Here is a 19,589-nt window from a genome sequence, read left to right as displayed (position 1 = left end):
AGGGAATGTAGGTAAAACCATGACTAGTTTCAGAGAAGAGCAAGGGACAACTTCCCAGTGGTCTTATTACTTCAGAAACCCCAACCCTAGGCAGATACAAAACAACTGAGGGAGGTATAGAGGGAATCATGTGTCAATTTTTTTTCTCTCTCATACTTACTGAAAGACTCTCCAGAGACAGAGAAACCCATGTGCCAACAAAACAGGAAAGGCAGGAAGATTAATAATTTTCAAATGATAGCATTACATGACATAGCCTTCCCCACTCCTCACCAATTCAATGTGTTAATGCACTTGGAGCAATATAAATGGACTAATTGAAAATAAAAATCAAAATGATAAAAGAGAAATGGAACATTTGGATATGTTTCTTACAGTAATATTCTGCACTACAAAGTCAGGAGCTTCATCATTTGTGGGGTTGATAATAATAGAAAATGGTATCTCCAAGGAGCGTTGCTTCCCGTCTGTGGCGTACACCGTGAACTGGTCGGCAGTTGGTTCTATCCTCAGATGCCTGGACTGCACATAGTTAATGTGAAAAGCATTCATATCTTTCCACTGAAATGAATCTAGAGCACACCAAGATGGAACAGATAAATAAGAAAAACATTTTTTCCAGTTATTGGTCCTTAATCCTTAACCCAATAATAGCCAATTTCTCAGTAATGCAAATAAGAGATCATAGCAGTTGACCTAAGTATCTGCTATCAAGGGCTGCTGCAACAGCCAACCATCAACATAAAGGCAGATATCCATAGATCATAAAGAAGAATAAAATTTTCATGGGGAACAGAAGAGTAATAATTTTTAACCAGTAATGCACAGGGACTTCAAGACTACTTCAGATACTTAGAATAAATGTCAGAGACCTATCCTTGATTAAATAACTACTTTTGCATAAATGGTTCTCTGTCATACTTGAGTGTAAAGAGAGACCACCTCCATTATGTAAAGGCAAAACAAGAGTCAATCAATCATATGCGTACTTCAAGACGTACATATCAAGCAAGGGGTTGGATTGAGTGGAATTAGCTAACCCGCTGTTTTAGTATTTTGACATGGGTTTAAATCCAAAGAGAAAAATGCTCTAAGATGTGCATTAAGTCACAAGACAAATTGGGTAACATTGAATGCAATTAATCTTAAATTCAGTCTCTTTCATATTTAAAATGGACATTCTTCCAAAGGGGTTTGGAGAATCATTTATATGTCTTTGGAAGATTTTGTTTTTGCTTTCTGTTTTTGTTTTGGTTGGTTTGTTTTTGCCTGAAATACAAGAGCTATTTAAGTATCTGGGACACATTTTAGTTTTAAAATTAATGTCATCTGTTTCAACATTTTAGGCTTTCTCTCTGTTACACCCATAGTATATTTCCTCATCCTTTCCACCAATGTCTATTCAAAGTGCTAAAAGATTGTGAGAATGAGACCTTGTGAGCTACCACTAGATTCACTCTCTCATGGTATCCCGTGTTGCTGTGAGGGCCTTTTAAACCATTCTCTCTTCAATGTTCATTCTTGTATTTTTCATAAGTAAAATTCCACTTATTTTGAAGTAAATTTGCATGCATGGGGAAAGTCAGAATAAAAATTAAAATGAAAAATAGTAAGATTCAAAAGTATCAGCTATAATAGTAATAATAATTCATTGAATACATATGGTGCTTTAAACTTTTTGTTTTGTTTTTTGAGATGGAGCTTCGCTCTTGCTGTCCAGACTGGAGTGCAATGGTGCAATCTCAGCTTACTGCAACCTCTGCCTCCTGGTTTCAAGCAATTCTCCTGCCTCAGCCTCCCAAGTAGCTGGGATTACAGGCATGTGCCACCACACCTGGCTAATTTTTTATATTTAGTAGAGATGGGGTTTCACCATGTTGGTCAGGTTGGACTTGAACTCCTGACCTCAGGTGATCTGCCCATCTTGGCCTCCCAAAGTGCTAGGATTACAGGCGTGAGCCACCACGCCTGGTGCTTTAAACATTTTGAAAGTCATTACCCAGTTATTAAGCATGACCTGGCCAATCACATCCATAAATACAAGGAAGGGAGTCATTGTTGGTCATGAAGCTACTACTTACCTATACTTATGCCAATATTGCTTTTTTCAAAACCCACAGAAGGGAGTATATTTTCAAGGTAGCCAAACTGGGGAGGAGAAACCAAAACAAATTCCAAGTCATCTGATGCAGTGTCAGGGTCAGTGGCGGACAAATGGTTAACGGTAAGGGCTGTTGAGCAGCCCTCATCTACAACAAACACGGGACCTGAATACAAATAAAAACACAATTACAACTTAGCATGAAAACTTTTAAACAGACTAGGTAGGACAAAATGCAGTGACAGAAATTCTAATTCAGAGAAGCCTCCCATGTGCAAAAACATTTTCATGGGAGATGTTCGTTTTCATTGGCATAATTCTCTTTAAAGTGAAAATCTTGAGTGGTGATGAGTGAATTTACTTTGACTTATGGAATTATATTTTTTTCTTGAACAGGCAAGCCAGACAATAATGGAAAGACAGCAGAAATACTAACTGCTCCAGCATAGCCCTTTAGTCATTCTCAAGGAACTCTGATTTCCCTTGGGTCTCTATGGAAGTGACAAATGAAAGTACGAATTGCCTAACTGTTTTAATGTTAAGCCACTAAACGTAGTTTATGTACTCTTCAAGATCAATTGGTACCTCTGTTTGTCAGAGCGTTAATTGCCTGAGAGCTATTATGAATTGCTCATAACGAAGATGTTTTTCATGCCTTGATGCTTAATTATTCTGCTGGGATAAAGCTTTCTTTCCAGAACACTGCTTGGGAGATAGTCTGCAAATTACAATAACATTCATACATATGCTTATCTTTTTTTCTGAGAGACAGAACATATACATAATGCCTATGAAGAGATGACTTTCTAAAAAGCAAATAAGGTTAAATGTATATAAATGGTCTCTCTGGTATACTCATCCTGTTCTAATAGAAATTGTTATGGATAAAATAAATTACTCTCTCTTCAGCAGGCAAATTATATTTTCCCATGTGAAATAAAATCAGAATATTTGAGGATTGCAATGTTGTCCTTGTCCCAACACACACACACACACACACACACACCCCCCAATACACATATCTCTCCAAACAGAAATATTTAAATTTTTAAACATGTAAATTCTTTTGCCCTATAATCTTAACAGATTTGGGTTTTTCCACAAATTTGTATTGAGGCAATTATTGAAGGACAATTCCGTATGGTGGTTTTCTTTTTAGACTATAAGTGAAATATATTATTTCACTGAACCACAAGTATGACACTAGGTCAGACAATAGTACTGGAACAGAAAAACACATTATCACCTATTGCAATGGAAGGTGGCTGGTTGTCTACTGGGTATACCGTGATGTTGAGATCATATACTGGAAAGGACGTATGAAGAGGAACGGATGGATTGGGTCCATTGTAGCAACAGCCATTCACAAAAGGGCCAGCGTCTCCATCTGAAACCACCAATGTAATGGTGTCAGAACAAGGCATCATGCCAATCTCGCCACCTGGAAGACACAACTATAGCTGAAACCTTACTTTTTAAAAATACAGAATGCCAAGACGAAATCTACTCACACCTCTTCTACAAGCATTGAAATGGCAAGGAAAAAATATTATGTGGATAAAATAAATGTAAAGCCCAACTTTATCACTATGAAATTAAATATATCATGAAAATAATGCAAAAATTCTTGCCCATCTGTTGCCTCTGGTGAACTCCCTACCAGCCATCTATCATGATAAGGAGGGACAAAACTGGGCTAACAAGGGTCTGACAGTTCATGAATGAACAAGGGCACGAAGATTCACTAGTGAAGGTTTCATTCTTCCCTTATAATCATTTCATGTTATGGCCAACCTCAGGGAGAGGGAAAAGGCATCCTTGTCCCTTTGGTAATTGTCTTTCCATTTGCATTAACCACCTTAAATGAACAACCATCAACCACAGAGCACTTATGAGAAAAAGGATGTTGGATAGGTGAAACACAAAAGTAGGCCACATTTTTGCCATTCCTTTCAATATTCTTCTTCTTATATATTAGCCAGGATGTTTTTAAAAATAGCAACAGTCTGTGGAAAAGAAGAGACATTTATTTTCGTTTTCTTCTTTTCACTCTTTAGGTCTTACATCTGTGGGATTCAAAGTGTCCCCAGTTTAGACAGTGAGAGGAAGAAGGAAGAAAATGTCAGTATTACATAGTTTATCAGCAACAGGGCAATCTGCTCATGGGTTACCCACTAAGGGCATGGAGTAAGAGTGCTTGCTATCCAGGACACAGAAAAGTTTTGCACATGTGCTGTTGGTAATTCTCATGCATCACCATGAAAATCTCAAGAAGGGAGTGATATGGTTTGGTTGTGCCCCCACTCAAATCTCATCTTGAATTGTAACTCCCACAATTCCCACATTTCGTGGGAGGAATCCAGTAGGAGGTGATTGAATTATGCGGGCAGATCTTTCCTGCACTTTTCTCATGATAGTGAATGAGTCTCATGAGATCTGATGGTTTTAAAAATGGGAGTTTCCCTGCATAAGCTCTTTGCCTGCTGCCATCCATGTAAGATGTGACTTGCTCCTCCTTGCCTTCTGCCATGATAGTGAGGCCTTCCCAGCCACATGGAACTGTAAGTTCATTAAACCCCTTTCTTTTGTAAATTGTCCAGTCTCGGGTATGTCTTTATTAGCAGCCTGAAAATGGACTAATACAGGGAGGAATTAATGTTTGGAATTTTGATGAACCTAGGGTACAAAAGATCAGGGACATCCTCTCTTTTCACCAGACACTGGTCAAATCTGCAGAGTTCTGTGGTTGCCATTATTTCCCCTGTTTAAAAATGACCAGGAAAATCTAGAGATGATATTATTGAGCAACCAAGTGCTCAAAGGATGAGAAAACTGGGCTTAAAAGGAAAAACAGAATTGAAGTTGAGAGAATTAAAAAGAAACAATCAGCTGTCAATGTGACAAAGAGTCAAAAATAAGAGACCTCTCACCTATTCATATATCTAAAATGCAAATTGTCTTAAAAATGTGTTCATTAGTAATTCACTCAGTAAATATTTATTCAATACCTACTATGTGATAATTAGTGTTTCCGGCACACCAGCAGAGAAAAGGGCACACGTTTTGGAACTGTCAAAAGACATTTCAAAAGAATGTCAAATGTCAAAAGATCCACTATACGTCAGGCACTGATACAGTCTAATGGTAGAGAAGGAAATGCAGTGTGGTCAGAATAGCACAGATGTATGTATGTATTATGTAGAACAACATGAAATTGCTACTATTAAATCATTTTTTACCTGTTAAATGGCAATTTTATGTATTCCAGCCTGATAATGTACAAGGTTCTGAGGGTGAAAGAAGATGAGAGTTTTAGCTGACAATGGAGTAGGGGCTGGGCATATGTGCCAAGGAAAGTCAGCAAAGTTTCCAGATGCTTTTGCTAGCTTTGTGCTGAGCATTAAAGGATGAGTAAGAGTTTGCCAAGCAGATAAGGGAGAACACTGGGGGATGGGACAGAAAATTTGCAGGGAGAAGCAACGGGGGAGAGAAATTAAAAGTCACTCTAGAAAGAGAAGACAGCTTTAAAAAAAGAGAAGGTAAATAGCAAATTGAGTAACCATAATTTCTCTGTAATGGAAGCATAGGATATATTTACAGAAATAGCTGGGAAAGCAGGCCAAATATTAAGTCACTAAATAGGTAGTGAACTTCCATGTACTGCAACATAGGTAGTGAAATTCTTTACCTTGAAATGGAATACAGCCTAAGGACATGATTTGTACTTACAAATGTTAATCATAGTGTTATCAAAAAAAACATTTGAGAGAAGATAGGGTCTCACTCTGTTGCCCAGGTTGGAGTGCAATGGCATGATCATGGCTTACTCTAGCTTCCATCTCCCGGGCTCAAGTGATCCTCCTGCCTCAGCCTCCAAGTAGCTGGGACCAGATAATGTTAATTGGGAGAATAGCAAATTAATAATAGATTTTTATATAGTAAGATGTTATTCTCTTACTGAAACATATTTATAACTTTCTAACACTTAATATATATTTTAATAAACATTTTTAGGTGATAATCTAAATGATAAAAGTAATCTGCAAAACTGCATGTACAACATGATTGCAACTATGTTAAAATTATGGTCAGAATAAAGAGAATAAAATACTATAATACTGAAATATAAACAGTAACTCTTTTAGATATAAAATAAGGTGATTTTTCAAAACTTTATTGTACTTTTCCATTCTTTCCAAGTTTTCTGCAATAAGCATGTATTATTTTTATACTTACAGAAAGCAAATAAAGTAATGCTAATAAAATATTCTTAAGTGACCTCTAAATCAACATGTAGAAGCACGAGAAGGGCCAGAAAACTCACTGAAACCTCAGATCCTGCAAGACTGTGGTTCTTTATCCTGATCCCAGCACAGGACTGAGGAACTACCAATTGAGTAAGTGAATAATCATTACGAGAAAATGTTAACATTCAAATACCAAAATCCCCTTTGAATCGAGTATTCCTTCTAACTTAGTAACATAGCCAAAAGCCACCTGTTTGAAATAATTTGCCCCAAAGTCCTACTGGGTTTTATTTTTATTTTTTTAATTAGTTAACAGTCCTGTTTATGGCTGTTACACTAGAGGAGATTTAGAAATCTGTATACCTGTTGTTTAGCACTTAGAGGCACTGGAAAAGAAGACAGATTCTTCTTACCCCTAATTTACCTGTGCTGCACAAGCCTGCCAGAGATGTTAAATAATTAAGCAATAAATAACAGTCATTGCTCTTTGGATCCCTTTTCTGCCAGTCTATCTCAGACCCATTGCGGAAATAAAAAACAAGTACCTCGTTGTGAACTTCTGAGAGACATCAAACATATGAACTATGCTCCTCAGGACAAGGAAATCACCCATGAAATCTTTCCTAAGACTAAACACAGATAAGAGGATAGAGAGATACCATTTAAAGAAAAAAGATGTCTGGTGAAGTGATTAAAATGTCCCTTATTAACTAGTTGGTCACAAGACATCTGGTGTTCCAATAAATCATTGTTTTCCAAAGTATATAGGACAAATATTATTTCAAAATGTTTTCTCCCATCTCTGAATTAATCCTTCGCTATCTCCATTCCTCTTCCTTGAATTTCTTTCATGCTTCACTGCTTGAATTTCTTCAAAAAAGAAAATGATTTGAATTCTGAAAGTTCTTGTTTCCTATACCACTCACCTGGCCTTACATACTTGATCACACTTCCTGCATTGGAACTTGCAGTTTAAAGAGGCATATGGATGAGTAGACAGGAATTTGCACTAGAGAACAGCAAAAGCCAGCAGATGAAATATGCAGCATTGTTACCAAGGAAGTGTCCCCAGCCTAGACCTCAGAAGATGTGCAAGGGGAGATGATGTGATGATGTGCGGTGTGTCAGTGTCAGTCACACTGTTATCTTTGCAAGCAAGTGGGTTTGGTCTGTCCATTTAAGTTCAAAGTCTTTCATAGCAGAGTCTAGGTCATATTCCTGTGTACCCCACAGTGCTCAGTGCTATAACCTGAAGATAACAGATGTTGAATTAATATTTTTTAGTGGAACAAATGCCACCTGGGTGACAAAATAAAGCCATGCTGAAAATGTAAGTGCAGTGCTAATAAACGAACATTTTCTGTACATCTAACCTGTGTTCATGCTGTCATTTGCTGTGGGCAAGTTACATACAGGGTAAGACATTATCGTTGCTTTTCAGGAACTCAAAAAGCAGACCAATTACTTCTTAGGAGCTAGTTGGTGATAAGTAAGCTTTGAAAATTAATAATATAAATACTTTAGGAGCTTAATTCAGGCATTTCTGTCATGATTTATAGATCCACAAACTATGATGGTCAAACTGACCAAAAAGGCTAAGGAGAATCACAGGGTGAATGGAAGGTCTGTGTGGTAGTGTCAGGAACAAAGCAGCAAGTAACATGTGCCCTTTCTCCACTGTTTGAAATTCATTATAATGAAATTCATTACAATAACACAATCAGAAATACTTCCATATATGGTGATCATGCTGGAAAAACAGAGGCCAGGCTGAAGCTGCTTCTTGTTTTTAATGGAAGCAGGCATTATGACTGATTATGGGAGCCCACACTGAAGAGTGGAGACTCTTCATGTTGCTTGCATTCCCTCACTGGTCACCATGCTGCTGCTTACCTGTGTGTTTGTATGTCACGGCCTCTGAGATAACATCTCCCTGAGAGAATTGATCCACTGTGACTCCAGCTCTCCTCACCACCCCATGCTGAGGTTCTCGAGCAATCACAAACATCAACTTCAAGTTATCGCTGTCCACATCAGTAGCAAAAATGTATTCAGAGGTGATGACCACCTCTCCTCCCTCTGAGCAATTCATGACAGGCGTGAGGTCAGCCTTTAGGACTGGTGGCTCATCATTGACAGGGAATACCTATAGGCAATGGAAAAAAAGCATGTTTTCAGAAAAAGAAAGAAACGACAAATTCTTTGACAGGTAATCCATTGCTCATAGTCAGAATGACAGGCATTTTCGATCTTACAGACACATGAAACAACAGCCGTGGAATTTGGCCAAGCAATCTGCATCTTTTAACTTTTCCCATGTAAACCATCTTGCAAGGAATGCCCATGTGAGAGACAGTTTAGGTAGGAATGGGAGAATATGGTTACAGTTCAGGACTCAAAACTCTCATTTGTTTCTAGACAGACAAAATACAAATGTAATATAAGGCATTTTTCGCCAAAGCCCCTATGCTCTTTCATTAAATTCACACATATTCCAGAAGAATTCTGGTCTTTGTGGTCTGAGGCATTTTCATTTACTGCATCAAAGTTATTTTTGTTTCAAATTACTTGGTGATTACTAAGCTTTCCTCCACCCTCAACTTCCTGCCACCCAGGAAGTTTCTCTGAACTTATAATAAGCAGCAGCTGCATTTCAAACAGTTTGAGTTAAATATGAAACTCTGTAACTATTCAATCAATGCCAGTTTTCAACTTGACAAAATGTTTTTCTCTCACTTTCACGAAAATAAAACTCCAAGTAGAAAGGAAAGAAAAGCAACATCACACTGGCACTCTAAATTTAAAAAGATCGTGTAGAAATCTGGAAAAGCATATCTTCTAAAACGGAGTGAGGACAATCCCCCTCTGAGTTCACAGCCATAATTTGGTGTGTGCTGCAAGGCTGCCACGTCTGCCCTGCAAATCCTCTCAACCCTACACCTTCTTCCCCAGTGCTCAGCCAAAGCGATCTTTTTTAACATGTGGATTTTAAGTCACTGCCTTGCAGAGACCTTCAGGGGCTTCTCATTGATTCTGCTAGGATTTCTCCAGCCTTATCCCATGCTATGGGGTGCCTTTGCCACTCCACTCCAGCTTTACCCCAACACACATTCCCCACCATCACAGGGTCTCTGCATCATCTCTCTCCCCACTGCCCATCTCTCTTCCCCCTGGCTATTCTTTCCCCAACTCTTTGCTTGGTTAACTCCTCTATCAGGTTACATGGGGATTCCTCAGGAAATCCTTCCTTGACTATTCAGCTAATTTAGGGGCTTCTATTATTTACTGACTTTTAGCATCCTATTTATGTATAGCACCATCTAAATTTTAATCACTCAATTATTTCAGTGATAATCTGTTTAATGCCTGTCTTCATCCCTGGCCTGTGACCTCTAGAAGAACAGTGACTTTGTTTGTCTTGCTCATCATCGTATTCTAAACATCTAGCCTCAGGCTTGGCAAAGAGAGGCACTTATTAAATATTTGCTGAATAAATGAATGAGTGAATGCAACTATGCATATATGTCCTGATTACCTTGTTATTTAAACAGGCTAACAACTCTAAAACAAATATACATGAAATTGTTTCGATACTTCCTTTAATGGATAGAGGAATGGGTAATGAAAGCTCCAGGCTAGTTATTTAATTAAAGATTTTAAAAGCCTACAATATTCTCTACTTTCCTATTGGCTTATTAAGGAAAAGCATCTTTGTTCAAGTCCCCTGAGTGAATTCATTTAAGACCTTCTCCAGTATTGTTCTTGACTCTCAGGAATATCACCAACGAATTCAATGATGACCATCTTGCAGCAGTTCACAAAACAGCCTCAGCTTTCAAATGAAAATAAAGTCCAAAGGCAATAGAATTAAGAATATTCCTTCTGGGTTAAAAAAAAAAAAAATCACAAACACTTGTCCAAAAATTGGCTGTGCCTCTGTTTGGCTTTTAAAGACCATCCTCTTGTGTTTAAAAAGAAACAATAAACAGATTGCTTTCCCAAAATGCACTGCCTATTGTCATGGATGGAAGATAGGGTTGGGGTTTTTTTCCCACAAATTTGCTTTTCAGACAAAAAAAAGTAACTCAGAAATTCTTTGTCTCTCTGTAAGTCTGCCAACAAAGAAAACTGTCCTTTTTGAAGCTGCAGTAACATACTGCTCTTTGTTCAGACCCCAAAGGCCATTATGAGGACTAAGTGGGAAAAAGAAAGGAAGAGATTGCCTTGTTCCTGTCACAAAGAGGTGCACAGGAACTGCTGGCCAGTATGATCATCATAATCACCTAGCGATGTAGAAGGGTGGCAGGGTGAGGAGGAAAGAACACTGACCTAGGAAACAAGGAGTGGAGATGCCAGCCCAAGCCTACACTGTCTAGTCAATGATTTGGGGCAAGTCATTGAACCTTCTTGGACCTAAATATCCTTAGCTATAAAATGGGGATAACTCCTTCACTGCTTCTTAAAATTATAGATGTATGTGAACATTCTTTATTAGTCACTAACTAAAATACCTTACAAAGATATTATTATTACCAATATAATAATGATTTCATATCACAAAGATCTGAAAAATTCCAACAGAAATAAATAATCTAGTACAATGAAAGTTATTAGTGGCTCTTCAGGGAACATGGTATATTTTTCTTCACACCTTCTTTTGTCACCAAATATAAATACCTGCAAACCCTCTGAGTTATGCTCTTGGACTTGCATGCCACTCAACAAAGAAATTCAAGGGGTTCCTGTAAGTCCCTCGGCCACGCACTCAAATTTTTTTTTTTCTTGAGTCAGAGCCTCACTCTGTTGCCCAGGCTAGAGTGCGGTGGCGCGATCTCGGCTCACTGCAACCTCTACCTCCCAGCTTCAAGCGATTCTCCTGCCTCAGCCTCCCAAGTAGCTGGGACTACAGGAGCAAGCCACCATGCCAAGATAATTTTTGTATTTTTAATAGAGACAGGGTTTTGCCACATTGGGCAGGGTGGTCTTGAACTCCTGACCTCAAGTGATCAGCCTGCCTTGGCCTCCCAAAGTGCTGGAATTACAGGTGTGAGCCACCTTGCCCGGTCTGCACTCAAATTTTATGTGCAGATTTTTCTTCATTTGTCAAGAGGGGGAAATATGATCTCAAACACTCATGCTAGGACTATATGGTATAGGAACTCACAGAGAAGCACCACACACACATACATGGCTTTTTCTGTAAACAGGAAAACCCCAGTGTTACTAGCCTAACCTGCCCCACCACTAAATAAGTATTTCTGAGTTTTATAGTTCAAAGATATTAGAAATAATTTATACATAGAATAAATTACTTTTTAAATTAAATATCTATGTTTGAAGTCAGAGTAATTCTGTCTTTAAATAGATTAGAGAGAGATAATAATATAGTATGGCTACTTCACCATTATAACTTTGGTTTCTATTGGCAGGCCTGAGACATACAAGGATTGAAGCAGGTATTCTCTCACTTTGGAAGCTGTGGGTTTCAAGTTCTGTCAGGACCTGAGAGTTTTCCAACAAGATGCACTGTGTCTATATGACTGTTATGATTTTAATGTGTCCCCAGAAAAGCATGCATTGAAAACTTGCAATAGTGTTGGGAGGTGGGAGGTTTATAGGTCATGAGGGCTCCACCCTCATGAATGGATTAATGCTGATCATAAAAGGCTCATAGTTCAGTGTCTGGCTCCCTCTTGCTCTTTTTTTGCCCTTCCATCACAGGTTGATGCAGCAAGAAAGCCCTCACTGCAAGCAGCTACCCAATCTTAGACTTCCCAGCCCCCAGAGTCATAAGCCAAATTTCTGTTCATTATAAATTACCCAGTCTGTAGCATTGTGTTATAGCAGCACAAAACAGACTAAGACAATAACTCAAGGAGGAAACTTTCTACCCACCTTAACATGTAGAACAAATTCTGCTGAATTTGTGCCATCAGTGACCTCCAAGAGTATGTCATCCTGAAGAACCTCAGATCCATCATGTTGATACCTGTGGGGATAATATTTGTCACTAATATCTTAGGAACAGTGTGAGAGTAAATTGAGATGCATGACACACGAGCTCTTCCAAGGCATTGGCCATGTGTTCACTAAATAAATAAATAGCAACAACAACAACAAAAACCCAACGTAATCCTGAAGTCACATATTTAACTACTCATATATTCTTGAATGTAAAATTGCTCCACTCTGGAAAAAATGTGCTATATGCATTTCTAATTTGTCCTCAAATTAAAAAGCAGCCCTTCAAATGCCACTGTGACAACAGGAACCATTTGGTATAGGTCTGTCCACTTGCAGAATACACTGACTAGGGCCAGGAGAACCCTCAGACTGAGCGGTAGATGAGGAAAAGTGGGACACTGTGGATTTGATTTTTTTCTCCCCTTTTCTACTTCTAAGGCTAATCCTTCCACCTGTGCTGTGGATCTATTCAGCTTTTCTCTAAAACCCTGATCAATGAATTATGTATTGCCTCTTTCCTGTCATTTTTCCTCTTCTAGTGACTAGCTATCTTCCTCTCAATCTATATAGATTCTTAAATCTCTCTTAGACTTAAAAAATACCTTTCCTTTGTCTAGCCTTGGTCCTATATTCCATTAATTCTCAGTCACATTTCTTGAAGGCATTGTCTAATTCTAGGCTCTCCACATACTCTCCAGCCCATTGCAGTGATGCTTGGAAAGTTCTAAGGAGCTGCTGAAGTGAACTGAGCCAAATTTTAAACATACCAATGAGCCCTAGGAATGGGAAATAAAAGTTGTACTAAAAATAATATAATAGATTGAACATATATAATCTTTAACTATGGGGAAAAAATCAGAGCTGACAGATATTTTACTGAGGACTCGTTTCACCCATAGGCTGGGTAGCAACTCAGGTTGGGGATTCCCCTCCTATGATGGGGAAGTCCCACATCCTCCCCACCCTCCATGTTCCTCTTATGTACTACCTGCTATGCTTTATTGTGTCATGCTCCCTGCAATTTCCATCAAAACTATATTGGTGAGTGATAATGTGCTAATTCTATTTTACTATGGTGAAATCCCTAAAAGATCAAATGGCCCTAAGAGTACACATTCAAAGATGACTGGAGTCAAGCAGATATTCTTTCAAAATCTGACCCCTCCATATAGTAGCTGAATGAACTTGGGCAAATTCCTCAACCTGTTTGTGCTTAGTTCTTCAATTAAAATATGAGAATGGATACCTTGTCAGACTTGATTACTATGAAGATTAAATTAAAAAAAAAAAAAAACATAATCGTAAGCCTCTGACAGTAAGCTTGAACAGATAGTTCTAGCAAATATTGGTACTGTTTTTCCTATCCATCATTCACTCCCTAGCAAGAATGACCTAAACAGGGCTCTCTAACAGATAGCTGAGAGTTGAAATCTCAAAAAAAATTTTTTTTAACAAGAATAGGAGTGCAAGTGAAATGATCAAGATATAGTGGACTGTAAATCAATGATGGAACTGAACGGTCAGGATTAAACTGGTCTTCTTGTGCACAAACCTTAGTTTCTGGTCAACTCTCTAGTCAAATGCAGAGCTAAGCATTTGATGTATAATATCTCCTATCATACTTTATCTGAAGGGCTAATGCTACCATTTACAGCTTGAATTTACAAGTGAGAAGTTAGTGTGTGGGCCTAACCCGACCATTTGCTTTTGAATAGCTTGTATTGTTTTCCAGAGAAGTTGTTTCACTAGATTTTGTAGAAAAGTTTCGTACAGAACTGTATTAGGTAGAGGAAACGAAAGACCTTAAGGTGAGGGCAGCTTCTCTAGGACCATGAGGCCAGGGATTGTGCCATCCCTGTTGGAGACTCAAGTATTCGTTTACGCCCTACCTAGTCAGCTCACCCTGCTTGTTTGCCTGCAGATCCCTGCCCTAGTAGAATGGAATAAGGTTACATTAAGGACATTGATCAACAGAATTCTATCCCAGTTTCCGGGTTATGAAATTTGTTTCTCCGGGAGACAAGTTCAATTACGTACATTAGCCTCACAGATTATTTCAGTCTCTCTTTATCTAGTTTGACTATTACCTCTTGTGATATGCGCAGTTACCGCCAATTTAATATTCATTGCAATTAAAATTTTATTGTTCAAAGATCCATAAAGTTATTTCCACTGGTATAGCAAGCCAGACGGAAATAAAATGTCTGGAGGGAAAGGAAAAAACTGATCATTTGTAATTTTCAACTGACCCGCTGAGTGTGTTAAGTGGCATGTTGGTATCCTTGAAGAAATTGGACAAACTTCTTTCTCTTACTCTGCCTCACAACTGATCTAGATAAGAAACTAAAGCATGTAAATAAAAAAGCCATGAAATGTTCTAACCTAACTTTCAAGGTATGGAGATCGGCCCAAGAAAAAGTGCCCCCTGAATTTAGAGGAAATCCATTCAGCTCCACCCTTCCATGCAGAGGCAGTCCCCGCAGGGAGAGGTCAATATTGTCCAGCTTGGTATCTGCATCAGAAATCAGAATGTGCTCTGTGCTGATGACGCATTGACCTCCCTCAGTCACTTTCAGAGGGTTGGTGAATACCTAGAGAGAAGAAAGGAAAGAAATATTCAAAGCCTTTTTCCAAGACCCCTGAAGACAGAGTTCATTACATCCCTATAAAGCTTCCAGTACTATCTTCACACACCAACTAAGTTTTCAAGAATGTGGTAAGAGGATAAGTTCATAGCTAGACATTTTGACTGAAAAATATTTTTTTACTATTTCTGATTCTAAGCATTAATGTGTTACAAGGTAGCAAGGCAGATCTCTAAGACAGAAAGTATCTACTTTTCATTTACTGTATAGCCTGTAGAGTAGAATCAGCAATCATTACTACCTGTGCTGCTAAACTGAGGAAATAATAATTTTCATCCTCATGTCCATTCCCAACACTGTTCAATACACATACAGCTTAGTCTTAAAAATACACAAAATCTTTGTCAAATTCTCCTGGAGGAAAGGTTGCATCTATTTTTCATTCTAAAAATTCTTAAAGGCTTGGGAAATGGATTGGAGCTTTAAAGCTTCAGTCACAGTGAATATTTTAGAAATGGAAGTAGTGTGACAAAATTGAAGATTCCAGAGGAAACAGATTTATTCAAACATTAGATTTAAATATTAAAGCCACAAAGATAATTTGCTATAATAGAAAAACTCACAGCTCGACTAATAATTCATTTGTAAATAAAAAGCAAGTTAAATGGCTTGGGATATTTTATCACCCCATTGGGAGGGGACAATAAGTGCTCTATGGTCAAATAAGTCTAGAAAAAAGTTACATACAATATCCTCACCATGGAGGTTTATAAGGGACATAAGTATATACAAGGCTCTGAGATCCTGCAGGAGGAAAACCTGCTAACTTTGTTTAACCTATCTCTACCCCCACTCTTGTATTACTATGCAGACGTGAAAGCAAGCAGATACAGTGGGGTACCAAATCACAGGCTCTGAGGACTCCTCCCAGGTGGTCTAGGGTGAGGTGCCCTGCCCATGGGAGGATGCAGCAGTTTTCCTAGTAAGCACCTACTCTTCTCAGAGCAGCTGCTGGTCCCAGCAGGAAGGATGTTTCCTGAAGAAAGAGCTGGTAAAGGAGGATGACAACAAATTGGCAGAGGAAAGGGAAGGAAGCAAGTGAAGCTGCAGCCTCTGCTCAAGAGCCCGCTCTGTCCTTCTGCACACCAGGGCACAGTGCTGGTACCAACTCCAGGCCACAGCCACGTGGGGCATTCATGGAGCCACAAGGGCAGCCCCTTGCATCATGGAAATTATGAGACCTACAATTCTGAGACCGCTGCCTTCTATTCTTTGAGACTTCTTTCCCTACAACTACCCCCACCTGACCCCTCCCAAGTGTCTCACTTTCACTTTGCTGAACCTATATTTTCACTGTTTGTAGGAGAAAGAAAGGGAGGGAGATCTTACTCAGAGAGGAGCGTTGTCTTTGAACAAAGGTCCAAGCTTGCCAACCTCATTTTTCTGAGCTGTATTGAATTAGTATCCCAATATGGAATCTTCAATTTCCAATGTTTCAAGGAATATAACTTTGCTATATTGGATGATTTTTTAAAATATATATTTTAGGGCAACTTTCAAAAAAATAAAAGCATAAGGCTAATTCCCCCCACTCATCAGTCATTAGCTTTTTAGTTCTTGTCCAAATCCAGTGCTCAGGTTTCTGGGACTCAGGTTAGCATGGTGTCAACATCCTCCAGTAGTTATCACTCAGGCAGCTCTCTGCAGGAATTCTACATCAGGGAACAACTCCTATGGTGGGTCTCACTGAAGCTGCTAATTTAATTTTATTTGTAATATCCTCAGTTTTTTGAGGGACTATTTCATTTGCCCCATATACTGTAAAAGGTAAAAATTTTAAAAAGGGAAGCTACCCTGCCATTCTTTCCCCAACTCCTCAAAACTATTCAATGAACTTTTTCCTTTACACTTTTTAATTTCCTCCTCAGATCATCCTTCTCCAGCAAGAGGCTTGAATTACTTTGCATAAAAGAGCATTTCTCCATGATTGTTTTAGAGAAAGCTTTGGCTTCTTTAATGCTAGGCCATTTCATGGCCTGTATCTCATACATAGAAAAGAATGGTCTGAATAAAATCTTATCAAGTTAACTCCATAGGTGTTCTAAACTATTTCACCACCAGGAATATGATCTGGTTCCTAATAGGAAAGCTGTCAAAGAATGGAGTTAGTTTAAAATCCTCCATGTGAGCCCTCTGGCACGTTTTCTACCAAAGGTGGCAAGTCCACAGGTGTGGGAGGTCAGGCCAGTGATAGAAATAAGTGTGGCGAGTTGGGTGGGGACTTAGATGGGCTGGAGAGCACGCCCTATGCAATGGCTGCTGTGGGGTATGCGGGTTCAATTTTGTTAGAGCTGCCAGAGTTTCAAGGGAAGCTAGGAATCAGCCTTGATAGACAATCTTCTGATCTTTAAATGTTGGCAATTCATTATTCTCATATATCGTTTTGACCTATTGATGTGGTTTGGCCATGTCCCCACCCAAATCTCACCTTGAATTGTAATAATCCCCATGTGTCAAGGGCAGGGCCAGGTGAAGATAACTGAATCATGGGGTCAGTTTCCCCCATACTGTTCTCATGGTAGTGAATACATCTCACAAGATCTGATGGTTTTATAAATGAGAGTTCCCTGCACAAGTTCTCTTGCCTGCCACCATGTAAGAGGTGACTTTGCTCCTCATCCCCCTTCTGCCATGGTTGTGAGGCCTCCCTAGCCATGTGAAACTGTGAATTTGGTAAACCGTTTTCCTTTGTAAATTATCCAGTCTCGGGTATGTCTTTATTAGCAGCATGAGAACAGACCAATACACCCATCAAAACTTCTGCAGGTTGGACAGCCCTTTTAGGCCCTCAGGGTAAGACCTCTGCCCCACAACCTTGGGCAGGTATACAGATGATGAGGTGTCAGGAAAGAGAACACCAGTGCAGGCTATAGTCCAAGTAGGCACCTGGTGGGGTGACCTCTTTCCTTAAGGATGAGGCATGCGTAGGTTCTGGTCCCTTCTGGATCATAATGAATGGGTAATGTTATTTTGTCTTCCTGCTTTTAAGGGAAATAATAAGAACAATAATGACCATCCTAATTAAGTCTAGCATTCTGAAGGTGGGCAGGGGAACCAGGTAGGTATGGGACAAATTCTCAATACAAATCCCAGCTTCACAGATAAACTGCACAAGGTAGCAAAGCCTTTGTAGTTTGGTTCTAATGAAAGACCCAAGTCCTTTTAAGGCTTACACAAACACTGGGCAGTGGGACAAAGTACAACAAGGGTCCATCTTAATTCATTTTGGAAAATTAAAGAGCTTCTTTAGATTACAAAGCAGCATAGTTGGGCTTGAGTGAGGGTAAATAAGCCCTTCCAGTTGCTAAGAGACCCATAATTTAATCCCCTTCCCTTGATCAACATGTGTAACTCAGCAGAAAGAAGAGAAAGTAAAAAAGAATTTGATAAAGCTTTGAAAATAATGTTAAATTTAGTAACTGAAAAATCTCACCTTTTACATAGAAGTCCCATGGGAAGTAAAAGGTCCCCTTCCTCCTGCTTTTTTTTTTCTTTTTTTACTACACCATAGATGGAAATTTCTTTCGTTAAGTTTAAAAAACTAGCCTAAAGGAAAGTTACCATTTCCAGTAGGTCTTCAAGTCTCTCCTTTCTTTTCCTCCTTTTCATCCTCTATATAGAACATTGTACATACCTCAGGAACTTGATTGTCCACTGGGAGGACTGTAATGTTAAAGCAGATCCCATGCAAAGTGCCGCCATGTTGGTTACTGACGGAAAATGTGAACTGGACATCTCTGCAATGGGGACCAATGTCTTGCATGGGGGGCATGTAGGCCACTTTCATATAGTTCACAGCATGCTGCAAAGTAAGTTGAGATGGACATGTGGGTGTTGATTTGCAAGGATCAAAAGCTTTTAGAGGACCATCATGTTAATTGATGTTGAACATTGTAAATGCCACCATCATCACTTTGAAGATTACCAAAAGCTCTTTTTTGACTTCAGTGGCAAAAACTACAATAACTTTTGCACCAAACTAATAGAAACAAGGAAGAATTCTCCTACAGGGTTTCAGAAGGAGCATTGCCCTGCCAACACCTTGATTTAAGACTTCCAGCCTCCAGGACTATGAGAAAATAAAGCTCATAGTCCTTTATGTCCTGGGGGTTTATTTTAAACCACCTAGTTCATGGTATATTGTTGTTAGCCCTTGGAAACTAACACAGTAAGATATTGAATAAATTGAATTTTGTGAAATAAATACGTATACACCAGATACCCAAATTACAGTCCTGCTGATGGCAGAACAATACAAAAGTCTGTTTTGTAAAATTACTGAAGAGATTCCGAAACCACATTTAACTTGATCAAGTACTTTGAAATAGATGCCACACGCTTAATGGAAACATACAAGCAGCAAGTATAAAGACATCAAGCCTTTGTGGATATCAAAGGCCAACATTCTCAGGCACAACACTAGGCATGCCATACCTTCTAAGTGCACACTTGCATCATGTTTGTCAGCATTTTAACATATCCTCATACCTGAGTGAATGACCTCAGCTCCAGGGCCGTAGGATTCTTAACTACTTTTGGTATGCTGTCCACCAGGAATAATTTCCCAGCATCCAAGTGTCTAAAGAGAAATACAGAGGAACACATCAGCTCATTTTTAGGTAAGAAAAATGA

General features: G+C 39.0%; 1 protein-coding gene across 1 annotated transcript in view; it reads right to left on the bottom strand.

Moving 5' to 3' along the window:
• Positions 1-19,589, bottom strand: part of FREM1 (FRAS1 related extracellular matrix 1) — a 171,935-nt gene that overhangs the window by 69,945 nt on the left and 82,401 nt on the right. The window contains 8 exon segments of the mRNA XM_050759578.1: positions 376-572; positions 2,082-2,267; positions 3,348-3,542; positions 8,242-8,494; positions 12,244-12,337; positions 14,695-14,903; positions 18,592-18,759; positions 19,446-19,536. Coding sequence (XP_050615535.1) covers positions 376-572; positions 2,082-2,267; positions 3,348-3,542; positions 8,242-8,494; positions 12,244-12,337; positions 14,695-14,903; positions 18,592-18,759; positions 19,446-19,536 — 1,393 coding nt within the window.

The sequence above is a fragment of the Macaca thibetana genome, chromosome 15 (assembly GCF_024542745.1).
Source record: "Macaca thibetana thibetana isolate TM-01 chromosome 15, ASM2454274v1, whole genome shotgun sequence".
In the NCBI taxonomy this organism is placed as follows: Eukaryota; Metazoa; Chordata; class Mammalia; order Primates; family Cercopithecidae; genus Macaca; species Macaca thibetana.
This window is presented reverse-complemented; position numbering and strand designations above follow the sequence as displayed.